At 45.7% G+C, this 20,717-nt stretch overlaps 1 protein-coding gene across 2 annotated transcripts in view; it reads left to right on the forward strand.

The window, feature by feature from the left end:
• Positions 1–247: 247 nt before the first annotated feature.
• Positions 248–20,717, forward strand: part of mxi1 (max interactor 1, dimerization protein) — an 80,760-nt gene continuing 60,290 nt past the window's right edge. The window contains exons 1-3 of one of the 2 annotated variants that reach the window (XM_056280653.1): positions 248–554; positions 3,242–3,344; positions 9,809–9,838. In XM_056280653.1, coding sequence (XP_056136628.1) covers positions 329–554; positions 3,242–3,344; positions 9,809–9,838 — 359 coding nt within the window. In that variant the 5' untranslated portion in view covers positions 248–328. Of the gene's footprint in view, positions 555–2,616; positions 3,086–3,241; positions 3,345–9,808; positions 9,839–20,717 lie in introns of those variants that run through there. The other variant, XM_056280654.1, reaches the window with a different exon arrangement.

A 20,717-nucleotide genomic window follows, 5' to 3' on the forward strand; every position in this document is an offset into this window, starting at 1 on the left:
ATAGGTTAGCGCCTTCGAAACCTGCACCCTAGAAAACAAAACCAACAATTACAATTGGGGTTTAGCTCCTTTGGGGCTTGCATCTAGAATAACAAAACATTGTACATGGCGGGCGCGTGGACCATGTGGAATTGCTTAAATAAGCGAGGGGGAGGCGCGCACTCATTTCCCTATGCGCCACAGTCCACAGACATTGGACAGTGCCCCAGATCACACCCCGTATTCACCAAAGTCCATCTGACTAGTGACTACGTCCACTGGTCCACTCAGAGGTTGTGCTATTGTTCTATTCAGAAAGTCGCTGTAAGCCCTATAAACTACGGCGAAAATGGCCAAAAGTGAAAGGCAAAGAACAGGTCTGAAAGCCGAAGAGGTGTTTCTTGATTCCGAAACGTCCATGGATCAGCACGATTTCGAGATGGCTAGTTTTCCTTTCAATGACGTCTTCAAGTCAAAAGACTCCCCTATGGATCGGATCAACACTTTTCTGAAAAATGTGCAAGTTTTACTGGAAGCTGCTAGTTTTATTGAGAGCGCCGAGAGAAAGGACGGAAGTGAGTGCATTTGTGTTGCGTTTGATCGTTTCGCTTACTTCTGCGTATCAGGAAAACGATTTTTATTGTCCCCAGTCTCAGACAACAAAAGGCTGAGTTCATTCAACTAAGCACCTCTTGCCTGTTATGACGAGCGCATCTATTCATGCGCAGTTGACTCATATTTGCTTAACTACATGCTTTTTTGGGAGGAAATGTCGAATAGTATTGCTAATTTTCAGACATTGCTGTACTTTAATTTCCACAGCAGCCAAACCGATAATCCTAAATCGCTTCTGCAGTGGAGATATATATATGACATAATAACTGTGGGCATGTTGGCAACCATGCACACCAATCAGATATGGTAAACCTAGCCACAGTGCAGCGCCCTCCAACTCAGTTTGGGGTGATGTCATTGTACACTGGCAGACTAGTCGAGAAAAAAAACTACATCCATCGAAAAAGCTATGGAGGCTACAGATTCTGACATGTTTAAAATTAGGATGTTTTGGCCTTGCGATGCGCTAATGTGTGCCTTAATAAACTGGGGGCATCGGTAAGCTATTTGCACACGTTTGAATCTAATTGTTCTTCGAAATGATAGCGTAAGACAACGTGTACTACTTTTCCTATCTACGTGTCTTGGCTTATTATTTGATTGTTATGTGTCTCAAAAAGCTATTTTAATTTTTTATTGTCTCGTTTGAAAAAGTCCAGATAAAACGGGATAGACTGTGGCATATTTCCCCTTCCTCCATGCGTCAGTCAAGAGCAGAGCATATAGGCTAATGCATTTTGCAACCCTCTAAACAACTGTACCCGTTATAATGTAACAGGCGAATCTTGCACCACCAAATCGCTGCTCTGCTGTTTTCTCGGCGGATTGTTTGCTTCCTGGTATTTGTGGGTGTTTTCGCACAGCTTCCACATGGCCCAGAATCGTTCCTGGTTGGTCGAATGTAAGTTGGCTCTTAACGCTTATCAAAACCTGTCACCAATCAGGTGCTTTTCTTATAGTGATGTCATGTGTTGCTGGGCCAGGCTTTGACAGGTAGGCACACCCCCAGCATGCTGATGAATCATGGGACTTGTAGGATTGTGGGACAATTTTAGAGTAGAACGCGAGTACGTTACTGTATCACAAATGAATAGCTTTCCCATCAGTCCATGAGGACGCGTTCTTACATTTGTCCCCTTTATAGTCAGGCTGTGAAGAGAACACCATGTCATTTGATACCGTGGTAGAGCTGTGATCCTTAATTCAAAGGCAGTAAACAAGAAAGCCCTCCTCTTTCCCACTATCCCCATCATCACTTTACACACCCATGACCTGCATATAAACCTACATAGAATAAGGAATGCTACATTTTGCCACCTAGTTACATAGTCGTTATGCAGTGCTTATTGCATATGAATAATCTTACTATTTTATGTATGCTAAATCGGAAATACGGCTATTACAATACTAAATTATAATCCACCCATTCGTTTATATTGCAGCGTTCACCGCTGTTAAAAAAAAATAAAAAAGCAACATACATTTCGAAACGTACAACTAAGCGTTGCTTTATTCGCGGCTGTTTGTCGGCCACAGCCACGCTGTCTACACCGTCATTAAACCCCACCGACGAGTCGCCTGTCTCCAGAAACGCGACCCACTAACCCTTGACCCCAGCAACAGCGTGCCGCCACCCGGAGCAGCAAAGCGTCTCCCCCCAACTATGTACAACTAACGCTTATACCCTCGTGAACACGCTACAATATACTGTAGCGAATGCGGGGGACAACGCAACCACAGGAGCTGCCGCGGCCGGGAAGCGAACCCGTATCGCCCGCACCGCAGGAGACATCGCTAACCGCTCGACTAAAGGGTCAGGCCCGCGAGCCAGCGGCCAGCGTGTCTACTAATCCATGCACGTTACAATACTGACCATCACAGTCGCGTGGCTACGGCGCGTTATACATTTCAGTTAAACACTCAGTTTCCCAGAAAGCATCGCGATTAAACGGCCCGCGCTCTCCGCGCAGTCCGCTCCTCAATGGTGGAGCGAGGTAAACAAACAGGGCAGGAGAAGAGCGACCGAACAGCTGACAGTTTGCTGGGCTCTTGGGGGATATTTTATATTGTTTTTTTTACGTTTTTCACCTCGTTTCCTAGACAATTTTAAGATTACATTGGTTGGATTTTTGTTCACCAACTCTGGCCAGGCTTTGATGCTGTTTGCTAGGTTAAAACACGGGCTCTTTTTTCTTTTTTCTTTTTAAACAAAAGCTGTTCAGCTAGCTGGGACCCTGAACCAGATATTTAAGAAATACAAAAAAAAAAAAGAAAGAAAACAAAAGCAACGTCCTCTGTCGCTCCAAGCGAGGCGCGTTGTATTATTCTCTCTTTAGAGTCCACCAGTCGGACCTGGGCTTCGGATCGCGACAGCAAACCCAGAGAAAAGACGGAAACGCCGGTCTCCCGTAGCACAGAATGACGGCGGTCCAGCTGATAAATATCCAGCGTTTATTGGAAGCTGCGGAATATTTAGAAAGAAGAGAAAGGGGTAACGCTTTTGTCGCCTAATTCGTTGTTATGGCAGACACATCTAGAAGTGATGTCTTACATGGACGTTTCCGTGGCAACATTGCCGCATATGGTTGAGAGTTCAGGCGTGAAGCTGTACACGAACTAACCCGGCGGCGTTTCTCTTTTCCGCCAGAATGCGAGCACGGGTATGCTTCCACGTTCCCGTCAAACCAGAGCACGATCTACCAGAGGCAACGGAAACTGCGAAACAAGAAGTTTAACAGTAACAGCAACCGGTAAGAATCAGTGTGTTATGACATTTAATCCCCCAAATAAAGCTTGTATTGCGTGGCTTTATTAAATGTCTCGTGTGTCGATGTCCTCGGTTGTGCGCTGGACAGGTAACACAATGTTGCGCGCGCAGCGTGTGATCGCCCCCTCGAATACTAAATGTAACGCTTGGTAAACAAGGGTGCCAGCGTCCATCCCTGAATGTGTTTGCTAGCAGCATACTTTTGGTTGTGTGTGTTGGGTGGGGGTGGGGGGGGGGGGTACAGCTGTTCCAGCAAGCGCTCCTCAGCTGATTGCCAAGCTGCCTGCAGTAGCGTCATTAAAAATTACATCCGGAGTGCGCAATTAACGCTGCGTTAATCTTTCAGCGCCTTTGTATTAATTTTAATTCACACAATAGCTTATTGGTGTATCATTTTTTTTCAACGTTTTTCTTATTTCTAGTTGTTGAAAATCATTTTCATGCTATTGCTAATTTCGGCTGCCCCCGTTAGGGGGCGCCACAGCGGATCATCCGTTTCCATCTCTTCCTGTCTCTCCATCTTCCCCTGTCACGCCAGCCACCTGTGTGTCCTCCCTCGCCACATCCATAAATCTCCTCTTTGGCCTTCCTCTCTTCCTCTTGCCTCCATATTCAGCATCCTTCTCCCAATATACCCAGCATCTCTCCTCCACACATGTCCAAACCAGCTCAATCATGCAAGAGTGGTTTGTCTCCAAACCGTCCAACCTGAGTTGTCCCTCTAGTATACTCATTCCTAATCCTGTCTTTCTTCATCACTCCCAATGAAAGTATTAGCATCTTCAACTCTGCCACCTCCAGCTCCTCCCCCTGTCTTTTCGTCAGTGCCTCCGTCTCCCAACCATAGCTGGTCCCACTACCAACTTGTAAACCTTCCCTTTAACTCTAGCTGGTACCCTTCTGTCTCAAATCACTCCTGACACTCTTATTCACCCACTCCACCCTGCCTGCACTCTCTTCTGTACTCCCCGTTACTTTGAACAGTTGACCCCAAGTATTTAAACTCATACGCCTTCGTCATCTCTGCTCCTTGGATCCTCACCATTCCACTGTCCTCCCTGTCATTCACACATGCGTATTCTGTTTTGCTCCTACTGATTTTCCTTCCTCTTCACCACTGTCACACTGCCCTCATACATATCCTGCACCACTCATACATACTTTTCTGCCACTCCCAACTTCCTCATACAATACCACACCTCCTTTCTCGGCATCTTGTCATATGTTTTCTCTAAATCCACAAAGACACAATGTAACTCCTTCTGACCTTCTCTATACTTCTCCATCAACATTCTTAAAACAAATATCACATCTGTAGTGCGCTTTTGTGGCATGAAACCATACTGCTGCTCGCTAATTGTCACCTCTCCTCTTAACCTAGCTTCCACTACTCTTTCCCATATCTTCATGCTGTGGCTGATCAACTTTATACCTCTGTAGTTGCTACAGTTCTGCACAATGCCCTTATTCTTGAAAAGTGGTACCAGTATGCTTCTTCTCCACTCCTCAGGTATCCTCTCACTTTCCAAGATTGTGTTAAACAATCTAGTTAAAAACTCCACTGCCATCTCTCCTAAACACCTCCATGCCTCCACAGGTGTGTCATTGGACCAACTGCCTTTCCACTCTTCATCTTCTTCAGAGCTGCCTTAACTTCCTCCTTGCTAATCCACTGCACTTCCTGATTCACTATCCCCACATCACAGATTCTCTCTGTCTCATTTTCTTTATTCATCAGCCCCTCAAAGTACTCCTTTAGCCTTCTCAACACACTCTCCTCACTTGTCAGCACATTTCCATCTCTATCCTTCATCATCCTAGCCTGCTGCACATCCTTCCCAGCATGGTCCCTCTGTCTAGCCAATCGGTACAACGCCTTTTCTCCTTCTTTAGTGCCGACGTTTCATACAACTCACCATACACCTTTTCCTTTGCCTTTACCACCTCTTTCTTCACTTCACGCTGCATCTCCTTGTACTCCTGTTTACTTTCTTAAGCTCTCTGACTATCCCACTTTTTCTTCGCCAACCTCATCCTCTGTATACTTTCCTGTACTTCCTCATTCCAACACCAAGTCTCCTAGACTTGCTTCTTCTGTCCAGATGACACAGGAAGTACCTTCCTAGCTGTCTCCCTCACTATTTCTGCAGTGGTTGCCCAGCCATCCTGCAACTTTTGACTACCACCCAGTGCCTGTCTTAACTTCTCCCTGAACTCCACACAACAGTCATCCTTCTTCAACTTCCACCATTTGATCTTTGGTTCTGCCTTCACTCTCTTCCTCTTCTTGATCTCCAAAATCATCCTACAGACCACCATCCGATGCTGCCTAGCTACATTCTCCCCTCTCACTACCTTGCAGTCTCCAATCCCTTTCATATTGTGCCTTCTACATAAGATATTGTCCACCTGTGTGTACCTTCCTCCACTCTTATATGTCACCGTGTTTATTCACTACAGCCATTTTCATCCTTTTCACAAAATCCTCCACCATCTGTCCTTCCACATTCCCTGACACCATACCTACCCATCACCTCCTCATCATTTCTGTTGCCTTCACCAACATGCCCATTGAAGTCCGCTCCAATCACCACTCTCTCCTCCTTGGGTACACTCTCCACCACTTCATCCAACTTACTCCAGAATTCGTCTTTGTCTTCCATCTCACACCCAACATGCAGGACATATGCGCTGATAACATTCATCAATACACCTTTGATTTCCAGCTACATACTCATCACTCTGTCCTACACTATCGTCACCTCCAACACACTCATGACGTACTCTTCCTTCAGAATTACCCCTACCTACCCCATTTCTCCTATCCGCACCATGGTAGAAGAGTTTGAACCCACCTTACTCCCCTTACACAAAGTATACCTACCTTCCTTCTCTCCATCATATCAACCAGCTCTCTCCCTTTACCAGTCATAGTGCCATCATTCAAAGTTCTGACTCTCACCTCAACACTCCTACCCTTCCTCCTCTCTCGCTGCCTCTGGATATGCCTTCTGCCTCTCCTTCTCCTTTGATAAACAATTGCATAGTTTCCACTGGCACCCTGCTGACCAACAGTACCGGTGGCAGTCATCTGTAACCTGGGCCTCGACCAATCCGTATGAAAATCTGATTTATGATCCGCATATTTGATTTGGCAAAGGTGGTATGCCAGATGACCTTCCTGACGCAACCCTCCCCATTTATCCGGGCTTGGGACCAACATTAACAATGCACTGCGTGAACTTCCTCAGTGGCTGCGTTAGTTGAAAATCATTTTTAATCACTGTATATGAATTCTCCACTTTAGGAGCGATGGGTTGTTTCACCTCTAGCCCTAAAGAGTAAAAAATATTATTTATGGTCGTGCTGTTTTCAGGAAACAAGGTGAATACAAGTCCTTTGCAGGACTGCTTGTGGGTCTGTGAATTAATTATAGATATGTCTAATACCTTAAGGTGATTTGTATTGATTTTTTTATTTCGTGAAATTTCCCATCAATAACTATATGTAAAACATACTATAGCTCTTGTATTCTTGTTTTTACAAGCATGCTTTTATTTCTGTAAATGTATTTTGTGTAACATGACTCTGAGAGTCAGATCATTATTCAACCAAATTCAGCATTGCTTTGTTATTGAATCATCCATTGCTACAATTTTGCCCAATGCGTTGCTTTCATCATAGTGAGAATTGTGCAGATAGGAGTAGGAACAGGGGGTGGAAATCTCCAAAGATAGACCAAAACCGATTTGCATTGTGCTCTCCTTGATCACAGCACATACTTACTTTAATCTTTCTATTGACTTCCATACATCCCCCACCTCGAGGACCCATGTAATATTAATGCATGAATGAGCCACAAGCAGGAATTGTACATTGCTCATCATGAGTGAGGCACACAGCCTCCTAGTCTGTGCATGGCAACAGTCCTGATCAGATAAAGGCCTGGGCTCTCTCCAGGTAAGGCCACATTCTTTGTAGCATGTCATGGCTTAATGTGGGCTTATCTGATTCTGTACCCTTTCACCTGCTGTTTGCAGCAAGACCGGCATTCACCAACCCTGTGTGTGCAAATGTGTGCGTGTGCACGTGTGTGTGTGTGTGTGTGTGTGTGTGTGTGTGTGTGTGTGTGTGTGTGTGTGTGTGTGTGTGCGTGCGTGCGTGCGTGCGTGCGTGCGTGCACATATGCGCACGTGTGAAGACCCATGTAGACATGCATGCCTGTGAAAGTAGTGTGCATGTGCCCCTGTGCCTGTTCATTCATTGACGTAATCTTCATCTGCAGTGCATTGTTGTCGATCTCCAGACATGTTGGCAGTCGATATGGTAGGCTGAAAATGAATTTTTAATGATCGAAGCCTAAAGGAAATGGTGCCGACTTCAACAGATCTTTCTAAATCAGCTCTGCAGGTCCATTGAAAGTGGTGTGGTGGGCTGACATAAGGATCGCCACTGATTTAGAGAATGGTCTCCACCATCTCAGTGTGATGGATGGATGGATGGATTGCCTCTGGTCGACTGATTCAAAAACAGAAATTCAAGGGCAATACATGAGAACGGAATGAAGTCTTGCTTCCTGGAATGAGAGCAAAAAAAGTTTTGGAACTTGTGGGAATTCTTTTTGGCATGCCTTTTGTGGAAATTATAAGCACCCAGATTCTTTAGGATAAATATTTTGTTGAAATACATAATTTTTTGTTGATGATGTTGGCACAACAAATTGCTCTATCCATCTGTTTTAATCCCCATTCAGCCCTCACTAATGGTCATGAGCTTTGGGTAGTGACCGAAATGGTGAGGTCGCAGATACAAGCAGCTGAAATTAGTTTCCTCTGTAGCGTGTCTGGGCTCAGCCTTAGAGATAGGGTGAGGAGCTCGGACATCCGGAGGGAGCTTGGAGTAGAGCCGCTGCTCCTTTGCGTCAAAAGGAGCCAGTTGAGGTGGTTCGGGCATCTAATTAGGATGCCTCCTGGGCGCCTTCCTTTGGAGGTTTACCGAGCACGGCCAACTGGGAGGAGACCTTGGGGTAGACCCAGAACTCACTGGAGGGACTACATGTCCAATCTGGCCTGGGAATGCCTTGGGATCCTCCAGGAGGAGCTGAAGGGTGTTGCTGGGGAGAGGGACGTCTGGAGTGCCCTACTTAGCTTGCTATCTCTGTGACCCAACTCCGGAGAAGCGGCTGAAGATGGATGAATGAAAGTCTGTTTTAATTTTTTTTTCTATAAAGAGAACTCAATTTTTTTTATATATCATTGATTTCAAAGTCAGTACGTCAAGAATTTTCACTGCTTTTACATGTATGTACTAAAACAGTCACCAAATGTGAGACGCTTATAGCCGGTGTAGACAGAGGCACAGCAGTGCTGATGTTCAGGGTAAACAAGGAAATGTTTAGTGTCACTCCTTCCTCCTCACCATGTTTTTTTACTTCACCGTTAACTGTTGGGTTTAATATAGAATAACCAAATACAACAGAGAAGGAAAAAAAAACATGCAAAGTTTGTGAATTGGCCCAAATAAAAACAAGCATTGTCGGGCATCCGGGTAGTGTAGTGGTCTATTCCGTTGCCTACCAACACAGTGATTGCCGGTTCGAATCCCCGTGTTGCTTCCAGGTTGGTCGGGTGTCCCTACAGACACAATTGGCCGTGTCTGCGGGTGGGAAGCTGGATGTGGGTATATGTCCTGGTCGCTGCACTAGCGCCTCCTCTGGTCAGTTGGGGTACCTGTTCAGGGGGGAGGGGGAACTGGGGGGGAATAGTGTGATCCTCCCACATGCTACTTCCCCCCTGGTGAAACTCCTCACTGTCTGGTGAAAAGAAGCAGCTGGCGAGTCCACATGTATTGGAGGAGACATATGGTAGTCTGCAGCCCTCCCTGGATCGGCAGAAGGGGTGGAGCAGCAACCGGGCTGGCTCGGAAGCGTAGGGTAATTGGCCAAGTACAACTGGGGAGAAAAATCCGCCCCCCCCCAAAAAAAAACCAAACAAACAACGAAACAAGCATTGTCCACCCACCCTTTCTTCAAACTGCTGTCCCCTGAGGCAGTGTGCGGTGCCTTTAGTTTGGATAGGAAGCCATTTAGCATCAGGACTAGGACTTGTCACTCTGCAGCATCGTACAGCATAAAGAAGCTCTGAGGACCAGCTGATTCCCTTTACATCACTAACAGAGCACTGGATGCTGGTTGCCTCATTCAGCTGCTGTGTGTGTGTGTGTGTGTGTGTGTGTGTGTGTGTGTGTGTGTGTGTGTGTGTGTGTGTGTGTGTGGGCTGGGGATTTACAATGCAGTAGGGGTTAGTCATGGCATCGTCATGTAATTTAAATGTAAATTGGGCTGGTTCATACCAGGATTGGAGTGGTGTGTTATCTTCTTACAGTGGTATTCTATAAAACAGTGGTTTAGCTTGTTAAGTGATCATTTATTTTCTCTTTTCTTTACAGGTCCACACATAACGAGCTGGAAAAGAATAGGTGAGCTTTTACGCCATTTTAATCCTTAGCTGCATGAGGAGCACGCTCCTTGCCCGAACAAGTCACTGGGATCCTACTGTCAGGTTTTACTGCTCCCCTCTTGAAAACATGTCTTCAACAGGTTTTAAAACCACAAACATGGGGTGGCCTACTTCTGTTGAGCTAAGAACATTCTCCTTTCCTCTCTTCCTCTCCTCTCTTCTCCTCTCCTCTCTTCTTCTCTTCTCTTCTCTTCTCTTCTCTCCCCTCTTCTATCTTCTTCTCTTCTCTCCCCTCTTCTCTTCTCTTCTCTTCTCTTCTCTTCTCTCCTCTCCTCTCCTCTCCTCTCCTCTCCTCTCCTCTCCTCTCCTCTCCTCTCCTCTCCTCTCCTCTCCTCTTCTCTCCTCTTCTCTCCTCTTCTCTCCCCTCTCCTATCTTCTCTTTTCTTCTCTTCTCTCCTTTCTTCACTCCTCTCTCCTCTTCTCTTCTCCCCTCTCTTCTCTTCTCTTCTCTTCTCTTCTCTTCTCTTCTCTCCCCTCTCTTCTCTTCTCTTCTCTCCTCTTCTCTCCCCTCTCCTATCTTCTCTTTTCTTCTCTTCTCTCCTTTCTTCACTCCTCTCTTCTCTTCTCTCCCCTCTCCTCCCCTCTCCTCTCCTCTTCTCTTCTCTTCTCTCCTCTTCTCTCCCTTCTCCTATCTTCTCTTCTCTCCCTTCTCCTATCTTCTCTTCTCTTCTCTTCTCTTCTCTTCTCTTCTCTTCTCTTCTCTTCTCTTCTCTTCTCTTCTCTTCTCTTCTCTTCTCTCCCCTCTCTTCTCTTCTCTTCTCTTCTCTTCTCTTCTCTTCTCTCCCCTCTCCTATCTTCTCTTTTCTTCTCTTCTCTTCTCTCCCCTCTCCTATCTTCTCTTTTCTTCTCCTCTCTCCTCTCCTCTCCTCTCCTCTTCTCTTCTCTTCTCTTCTCCTCTCTTCTCTTCTCTTCTCTTCTCTCCTCTTCTCTCCCCTCTCCTATCTTCTCTTTTCTTCTCTTCTCTCCTTTCTTCACTCCTCTCCTCTCTTCTCTCCCTTCTTCTCTTCTCTCCCCTCTTCTCTTCTCTTCTCTCCCCTCTCCTCTCCTCTCCTCCCCTCTCCTCTCCTCTCCTCTCCTCTCCTCTTCTGTCCTCTCCTTTTATTCCCTCTCCCTCTCTGCCCTTCTCTCCCTCAGACTTGCGTGCGTGCGCGCACACACACACACACACACACACACACACACACACACACACACACACACACACACACACACACACACACAACACACACTGTTGCTGTGTGGCGTTATAGGACAGTGTGGCTGTTGATGAATGGGGGCAGCGTGAGCACAGCAGGGTGCATGTGAGCCGGACTGGAACTAGAAACAGTCGCTCAGTACCACGTGTCAGGCAAAGCTGTTTATTTTTATTGTTGTTTTTGTGATGTTGTTATTGTTGTGTGTTTGAGGAGTGGATATTTCCCAGCAAATGTAGTCCCATACTGAACCGATAGCTTCCACACTGCACCCTTTTTAGTGTGTTATCAGATGTGAAATAGATACCTTTGAGCTCAGCATTCTCTGAAAGATTGCGTCTACACATGGGCAAATTCGGGTATTGAAGGAGACCTTGGTTGTGGGGATGTAGCACATCTCATCTGAAGAGAGCAAATAGAGTGGTTAAATATAAACAACAATTGTTGTGTCGTATTCCTGCTCATATGCGATACCATCTCACACCATACGGCTAGCTGGTCAACCCAGTAGTCCAGCACATACTGGCACCCATGTGCACCTGATTCACCACTGTGCCACATACTCTCACTGCTCATTCCTACTGTCCAGCTTCAGGCAGTTTTATTTTATTTTAGGAGACACTAGATTCACATCCTTTTAACTCTTAAAGGCCCCAGGAAAAGGAAAAAAAATGTGTCATTTGTTTCATTTTTTCATACTCTTTGGTGTACACTTAATTTCCATCTTTTCACACTGTTCTTGAAACTCACGAAAATATTGGAATTTGTGTATGAGAAATGTTTTTTTTTCTATTCTTGAAAAATACAATAATTTTCTAATTATGTCACACTACACTCGCGGGTGTACACTAAACAAAATTTGTCCAGTGAATGGCAAGCAAGATGAGTGGTCTTCCTCCAAATGGAAACTAGCCACTAGCATATCAAGGTTCACATTCTCCTAAAAATGCTTGGTCATTATTGGCTGTTAATCAGATCAAACTCCCTTCCCTCAAAAAATCCCATCTGACCATTTGGATATATGTTGCATATAGGTGGTGCAAGTAGGTTTATGATGCTTTAAATGGTATGGCACCTTTAAATTGTGGGCTGTTCCTTATACATTGGCAGCATTTTGGGAGTGCAACAAATTAATGGCTGCTGCCTGATTTTGAACTATCAAATTACCATATGATCAGAAAAGCATATGACAGGGTGCCAAGAGAGAAGGTGTGGTATTTATTGTATGAGGAAGTCGGGAGTTGCAGAGAAGTATGTAGGAGTGGTGCAGGATATGTATGAGGGAAGTGTGACAGTGGTGAGGTGTGCGGTTGGAAAGACAGATGGGTTCAAGATGGAGGTGGGATTACATCAAGGATCGGCTCTGAGCCCTTTCTTGTTTGCAATGGTGATGGACGAGATCAGGCAGGAGTTTCCGTGAACTATGATGTTTGCAGATGACATTGTGATCTGTAGCGAGAGTAGGGTGCAGGTTGAGGAGAGCCTTGGAGAGATGGAGGTATGTACTGGAGAGAAGAAGAATGAAAGTCAGTAGGACCAAAACGGGATACCTATGTGGGAGTTAGAGGGAGGACAGTGGAATGGTCAGGATGCAAGGAGTAGAAGTGACGAAGGCGTATGAGTTTAAATACTTGGGGTCAACTGTCCAAAGTAACGGGGAGTGCAGAAGAGAGGTGAAGAAGAGAGTGCAGGCAGGATGGAGTGGGTGGAGAACAGTGTCAGGGGTGATTTGTGACAGAAGGGTACCAGCAAGAGTTAAAGGGAAGGTTTACAAGATGGTTGTGAAACCAGCTATGTTTTATGGTTTGGAGACAGTGGCACTGACGAAAAGACAGGAAAGCGGAGCTGGAGGTGGCAGAGTTGAAGATGCTAAGATTTGCATTGGGATTGATGAAGAAGGACAGGATTAGGAATGAGTATATTAGAGGGACCGCTCAGGTTGGGCGGTTTGGAGACAAAGTAACAGAGGCAAGATAGAGATGGTTTAGACATGTGTGGTGGAGAGATGTTGGGTATATCGGGGAAAGGATGCTGAATATGGAGCTGCCAGGGAGAGGCAAAGAGGAAGGCCAAAGAGGAGGTTTATGCATGTGGTGAGGGAGGACATGCAGGTGGCTGGTGTGACAGAGGACGTTGCAGAGGACAGGAAGAGATGGAAACAGATGATCCGCTGTGGTGACCCCTAACGGAAGCAGCCAAAAGTAGTAGTAGTAGTAGTAGTATAGTATAGGATGCAGTCCATTTACTGTTGCTGAGTTATAGAAAATGTAACCACTGTGATGAGCTCATAAATTTTCTTTGATACAGCATCAGTTTTACATTAGGGTTTGCAGCTGAAAACTGTAAAAAGTTGCCTATACTCAGAACAACTCAGGCCTGGAACATGACATGCCATTCCCTGCAGCAAAGCACCAAGTCATGATACACTGAGGTTGTGTACGGTTTCGTGTTGATTTCATCATGCTTGATTGTTATTTGTGATATTTGAGGCTGGTGTTGGTGTTTCCCAGATAGCATCCGGATGTGGGCCACTTCAGGCAATGATGTGGCACTGATGGCCTTCTTCTGGCCCTGACAAAATGGATGTGAGCCTGAAGTGGCCCATATGTATAATAGAAAATTTGGCCCATATATGCCAAGTCAAACGTGGGCCTTTTTTGGCAAAGATGTGCTGCTCTCGGCAACATGTAATCTGGATGTGACCCTAAAGTGGCCTGTGTGGTAAATGGTCCAATGGCCCAAATATCACAAAACAAATATGGGCCACCTTTGGCAAATATGTGGCACACACAGCATTGCTGCCCAAGTGCAAGTGCCATCATTCCACTCAGTGTGTGGGCCGGATGAGAGTGTCGGGTGTGGGACAGGTCCGGACCACAGCAATTTTGCTATCTGGGTTGCTATTTGAACACCACTATCCTAATTAAATTTTCATTTGCAAATGAAGGGACGAGAAGAAAATGAGATGGTAATAAATCTTTTTAAGAGGCACACATAAAGGTAGAATGAGTAGGATTTGTCAGTTGAAGTTTGCAAACACAGCATTTAAAGTTGGCTCCCCCTTCCCGGCTCAGCGACACCAGGAGCGCACATCCCCTGATCGCAGTTGCCAGAACACATCCCAATGTACAGGCTAGCTCCACTAGGGCCCCAAATAGTCAATCAAACGTTAGTTGATGAGAAAACTCTCAGTTGATAAGGTTTTCAGTGGTTGCTTAATCACAGAAAAAAAAATCCCTGTTAAAACCTGTATTAAACGTATGAGGGCTTTTAATTTGAAACAACGGACACAGGAAGTGGCCATACTCCCACTCACTAAGTGAGTCCGGGACAGACATTCACATGTACACGGCTGGTTCCTGCGGTGATAAGAGAATGTCGGGCAAAGTCCAAAGAGTGGGATTAAAGGCTGTTGTATTTATCATTTGTTTTATAAAGTTATCCAAAGGATATAAAGTTATTGTGTTGGTGTTACAAGTTCATAAGTTGCATGCTGTTATACTGTGTTGAAATCCATCCATCCATTATCCGAACCGCTTATCCTGCTCTCAGGGTCGTGGGGATCCTGGTGCCTATCCTGGCAGTCACTGGGCGGCAGGCAGGGAGCCACCCTGGATAGGCCGCCAAGGCCATCACATAGGGCCGACACACATACACCACTCACATTCACACCTAGGGACAATTTAGTGCAGCCGATTCACCTGACCTACATGTCTTTGGACTGTGGGAGGAAACCGGAGTACCCAGAGGAAACCCACGCAGACACGGGGAAAACATGCAAACTCCACACAGAGGACAACCCAGGACGACCCCCCCAAAGTTGGACTACCCCGGGGCTTGAACCCAGGACCTTGTTGTTGTGAGGCGACTGCGCTAACCACTGCGCCACCATGCCGCCCCTGTGTTGAAATAAATTGTTCAATCTTCATGCACCGACCCCCCCCCCCGACACATTCAGAATCAATAGTCATTACGTCTTTTGCTGGCGTCGTTAACAGGCTTTACGTTTTATGTGTGCTCTTGTAAAATTTTTGTTTTAAAGGCTCATAATTTATTGTGTTGGTGTTACAAGTTCACAAGTTCACTGAAAGTTGAATCAGTTCATCTGGACACGTTTATTGGGAGAAATTTTTGATCATTCATCTAAGTGACCTCTTCAGTCTCAACTGACTGTAGGTATCCCCACCCTTATAATTAATTAATTAATTTACCTATATTAATCCCCTTGGGGAAATTCATTTACTGCAAATTAACCCATCCTAGCTGTGATCTGTGTAGCTAGGGGCAGTGGGCTGCCGCATTCATGCTGCGCCTGGGGATCAACTCCACTTCTTTTCCCGTCACCTTGGTCAGGGCATAGACAGGCGTATAAACCCTAACATGCATGTTTCTTTTTGATGGCGGAGGAAACTGGAGCACCCGGAGAAAACCCACCATAGACATGGGGAGAACATGCAAAGTCCACACAGAGGACGACCTGGGATGACCCCCCAAGGTTGGACAACCCTGGGGTTTGAACCCAGGACCTTCTTGCTGTGAGGCGATAGCGCTAACCACAGGGCCACCATGTCGCCTAAACAGCACAGTTGCATAACGACCATCCCTGAACTGGGGGGGCTAAGAGTACATCTGTCACCATCTTGCAATGCTGTGATTGCAGCTACTACTCATTCCTCTGTGAATAGTGAATAGTACACATGGCCATTGTTACTCTACTTAATGATCATGTCAACTTGCATATGAAACTGATCGTTGGTTTGGGTCGTTATGCCACTCTATTGTTTATAAGGGTGGGGATACCTGTAGTCAGTTGAGACTGAAGAGGTCACATAGATGAGTGATGAAACGTTTCTCTCAATAAACGTTGGGTCCAGATGAACTGATTCACCTTTCTGTGATGTCCTCACCTGGATTATGGAGCATGCATCAAGACAAGTTCATAAGCTGTGTGATGTGACTATGTTGGAAATCAACAAAAATGTTCAGTCTGCTTGCTGGTTGTTCCGACATATTCAGCATCATTACCACTTTTGCTGGTGTTATTAACAGGCAGCTCACTTCATGCCCCCGCTTGTAAAATGTATATTTTAATGGCTCATTATTGTGGTTTTGTATTTCTCTGCGAAGTAGCACAGGTTTAACAATGTTACTTATGACATTCTTTCTCAGCCCTGGAACTTGAGTCATTTTCTCTTATAAACGTGCGATAACTAGTCGACTAATGGCTCGAACTAACGACTATTAGTCGACTGGGAAAGTCTTTGGTTGGGGGCAGCCCTATACTCAGCGTCGCTCTTCGTTCTCATCCTCTCCTTCAGCACTCACCAGTGGGTTAAAGGTAACCCCAGATTCGCTCTCGTTATGGGACGAGCTTTGTTCGCTTGGCGTTTCGCCTCGCTATATTTGTGTCTTTTTGGTGTTGTGTCCACTATTGCCATAGCCTCCTCTTCGATGCGTGTCGTACCTGGTCAATACATTTTTTCTAGAGTCCCGTTGCCCAAAGGTTAACTCCCAGGAACGTCCTGTACACAGCAAAATAAGAAAATACAGGCAGAGGACAGGGTCTCTGCAGATACAAACACCGCCACACACATCTAGTGGGTCATAAGTGATGATTGAGAGGGCTTTTTTTTTTTTGGCTTTTTTTTCCCTCCTTTTTCTCCCCAGTTATATCCGGCTAATTACCCCACTCTTTCAAGCCATCCCAGTTGCTGCTCCAGCCCCTTTGCCGATCCCGGGAGGGCTGCAGACTGCCACATGCCTCCTCCGATACATGTGGAGTCGCCAGCCGCTTCTTTTCACCTGACAGTGAGGAGTTTCATCAGGGGAACGTAGCACGTGGGAGGATCACGCTATTCCCCCCAGTTCCCCCTCCCCCCCGAACAGGCGCCCTGACCGACCAGAGGAGGCGCTAGTGCAGCGACCAGGACACATACCCACATCCGGCTTCCCACTCATAGACTCAGCCAATTGTGTCTGTAGGGACGGACGCCCGACCAAGCCGAAGGTAGCAGGGGGATTCGAACCAGCGATCCCCGTGTTGGTAGGCAACGGAATAAATCGCCCCGCCGCCCGGACACCCCGAGAGGGATTATTGTTGTATGCGGCTATATATTGATTCTTTGGAAAATGCTACTTGTTCTGCCTTTTAAAGCAAAATCTCTTCTACCCTCCTTTTTTTACTGTAATGAAACCAGTTCCTTGTAAGTGCATACCCAGCTGGAAGCTACATATGGATCAGGCATAGTTGTGCACTCAAGTGTGAGCAGTTTACATATATTCTACAACAGGAGCAGCCCTGTTCCACCCTGGCAGTCTTGAAAGTGCTGTAAATATGAAGATTACCCCTTTCACAGGGGCCCCGGCTGGGGCCTTTTTTTTTTCTTTTTTTTTTTTTTTTTTACTTATCAGCCTCTAATATCTCCGTTGGACATGAAGTCTTGCCTTTTGGAGCCAGCACAGGCTCAGATAACGCCAAAAGAGACCAAAAGACGACTGGACAGAAGAGATGGCGAGATAGGGATGAAAGAGGTGCCTGACTAAAAACACATTCCAGATGCTTGCGTAGCATGGCCCAATGAGATCATGCTGTAGCCTCACAGCTTTGATCCTGTGCTTCCTAACCACACCGTTTCACTTCCTCACCTCACTACTGAATTACACTGTAGGGCCTACTGGTATGTATGATGATGCTGTACTGAGTGGGGGGCCAAGGTAGGGATTATATGCTCCCAGTAGGTCAGAGTCGCACCACGCATTTGATCGTAATGACTATTAGGCGTTTTTCTTTTTCAAAACGTGCAGATGACAAATTCCATTGCATTAACAGGCCAGCTCAGTCTAGTGGTTTGGTGAACCTTGTTTGGTATAACACGGCTGAGGTTTTTCACGGCACAGGGTTTAATCTGTGGGATTTGAACAGTATGGTTTTTTTGGGGTTTTTTTTTTATTAGTGATGTCTGTGTTTTCTGATAATCAGTAGGACAAGCTTTTACTCACCCACGTAAATCCAGGAGAGTTTTCACTCATTACCCCAAACCCATCCCTCATTTTAAAATTGTTTATCAGGGGGCATCCGGGTGGTGTGGCGGTCTATCCCGTTGCCTACCAGCATGGGGACGGCGGTTTGAGTCCCCATGTTGCCACCGGCTTGGTCGGGCACCCCTACAGACACAATTGGCTGTGTTTGCGGGAGGGAAGCCAGATGTGGGTATATGTCCTGGTCGCTGCACTAGCGCCTCCTCTGGTCGGTCGGGGCGCATGTTGGGGGGGGGGTAACGTGATCCTCCCACATGCTACGTCCTCCTGGCGAAACTCCTCACTGTCAGGTGAAAAGAAGTGGCTGGCGACTCCACATGTATCGGAGGAGATATGGTAATCTGCAGCCCTCCCCGGATTGGCAGAGGGGGTGGAGCAGCAACCAGGACAGCTCAAGAGTGGGGTAAATGGCTAGATACAGTTGGGGGCGGGGGGGCAATCCAAAAAAAAAAATTGTTTATCAGTCCCTGTTCTAGAAGAAAGACTGTAAATGACATTGTCACTGGCACCTGCATCATAGTCAAGTCAAGTCAATTTTATTTGTATAGCCCAATATCACAAATTATAAATTTACAGTATTACAATAGTAACAATATTCATTTGTCTACTCAATTTTTTTGAAAGGTACAGTTGTGCAAACTGTTGTTTTTTGATACCTTTTAAAGGGAAATTTTGTCAAAGGTTTTGTGCATGTGCGGTCAGTATTGATGGGTAATTCTGTCAATCACAGCGATAAAATCAGTGTTCTCCTGCTCACACAGCCCTTTTGACAGTACCCACATGTATCAAAATACATTGTGCGCAAGCTTCTGTTTTGTCCACGAAATCCTCCGCACTCACAGGAAGTCATTTCCACCGTCGGGACACATAGCTCAGCTGAGAGAATGAGAATGTATGTTTTCAATGATATTTTTAGAGTATGGTGGAGATTAGAAGCCAAACTAAACTAGGCGGCAGTATTTCATCCAGCAGTTGACATCACAATACACTTGGCAGACAGAAAAACACCTGTTTCACTGTCGCCCCAGAGATACAGAAATGATTAGGAACAACTGCATGAGTTTTTCATATAGTCATATAGTTTGCATATAGACAGACATAAGGTTGAAAATCAGCAAATATTCCCTTCAAGCATAAGATGTCTCTTTCTGGAATGTTATCTGAAATGTGGTCTGGCCCGTTGCCCTTGGGTGGCACTCAAAGATCATCCTGCCCACTTAGTATTAGTTTGGGCTCGGTGGCACAGAGTATAATAAAGATAGTCACACCTCATTTTAGAGCATCTTGGGAATGCGTTGTGGGCATTCACAAACAGTTTAATTTTGATGGGATTTTTTCTTGTTTTGGGAATGCTGATGCACGCATGACCTGTTTAATGTGAATATTACATTTTGGGTGTCATTAAATGAGTGGGCTGTGAATTCTCTGGGCCTTTTGTGTCCCACTGTTGTACTGTCTAGTGGGCCACCATCTTACCTACCTTGAAATTCAAGTCCCTCCAACAATTTCTGTTGTATTGATAACATTCATCAGATTGTAACAGTTTCTTATGTACAGGCCTTAAGAGTGTCATAACCACTGTAACTGAATAGTGAGTTATGCAAGGCAATCATTTTGTAAAAGCAGCTGTCATTAATTCATGATGGATAACTCCTTTTGGAGTGAAGCTCTTCCATGTGTTTTCTTTCTTTCCAGCCAATGGGCTACAAAGATAATACGTCAGCTCCTGCTGTTGGTTGGCCTTGAACAGTCATTCACAAATGAGCCTGGACTTTCTCTTCTCAGGATGTGCTCTAATGCTCTTTGAAGGGAACCAAACTGCTGCACCAGGCTCTCTTTTGTCTGCCCAGTGAGTGTAGCCTATTCTGGGGCTTCGCTTGAGGGCCTGAAACCAGGACCATTTGTTCACTCCAACGTGACTTCTAGTAGACCTAAGCTTTTCTTGTCTCTGGAAAGCAGCTTACAGGACTTGATCCGTGGTCTGATGAGCCCAGCAAGAGTGCTGCAGAGCACGCACACATGCTTGGGCAATACCCCTCCCTCTGGCCATCAGTGGCTGAGGCCCCAGATAGCCTAACCTGGCTAAACGGATGACAGTGTCAGAGAGCAAGGAAGTACTTGACAGGCTGATGGGAAGAGAAGAGGAATAGGTCAAACACACCTGACTCAGGAATGCCTCTTGCCACACACGAGCCATATCTTCTCCCCCAGTGTTAGTGTGAGCACAGTGAATAACCCCGTCCTGTAATTAACACAGACACATGAACCAGTACCACAGTGGAAAACTTACACCAGCCACAACTCAAACACTGGTTAACATTGTTTGTTTGTCTTCTCAACCAATATTAGGAAGTCCTACTTTATACTCAAACTCACAACTGATAAGTGTTTGGTAAATTTGGGGATTTATCAGTTGTCATGGCCTTTGGACAAGTTCCCACCTGGCCTTGCCATACATAACTAATAAACATTGTGAGAATGGTAAAGGTGGACTGATGATCAGACCCGACAGATAAATCAACCAATATTTAACCTTTTTATTAATATTTGCATCAGTTGATGATGCTCCTGAAAAGGCCAATACCAAGTTGAAAGGCAGCCCTATAT

Source organism: Lampris incognitus, chromosome 5, assembly GCF_029633865.1.
Source record: "Lampris incognitus isolate fLamInc1 chromosome 5, fLamInc1.hap2, whole genome shotgun sequence".
Lineage (NCBI taxonomy): Eukaryota > Metazoa > Chordata > Actinopteri > Lampriformes > Lampridae > Lampris > Lampris incognitus.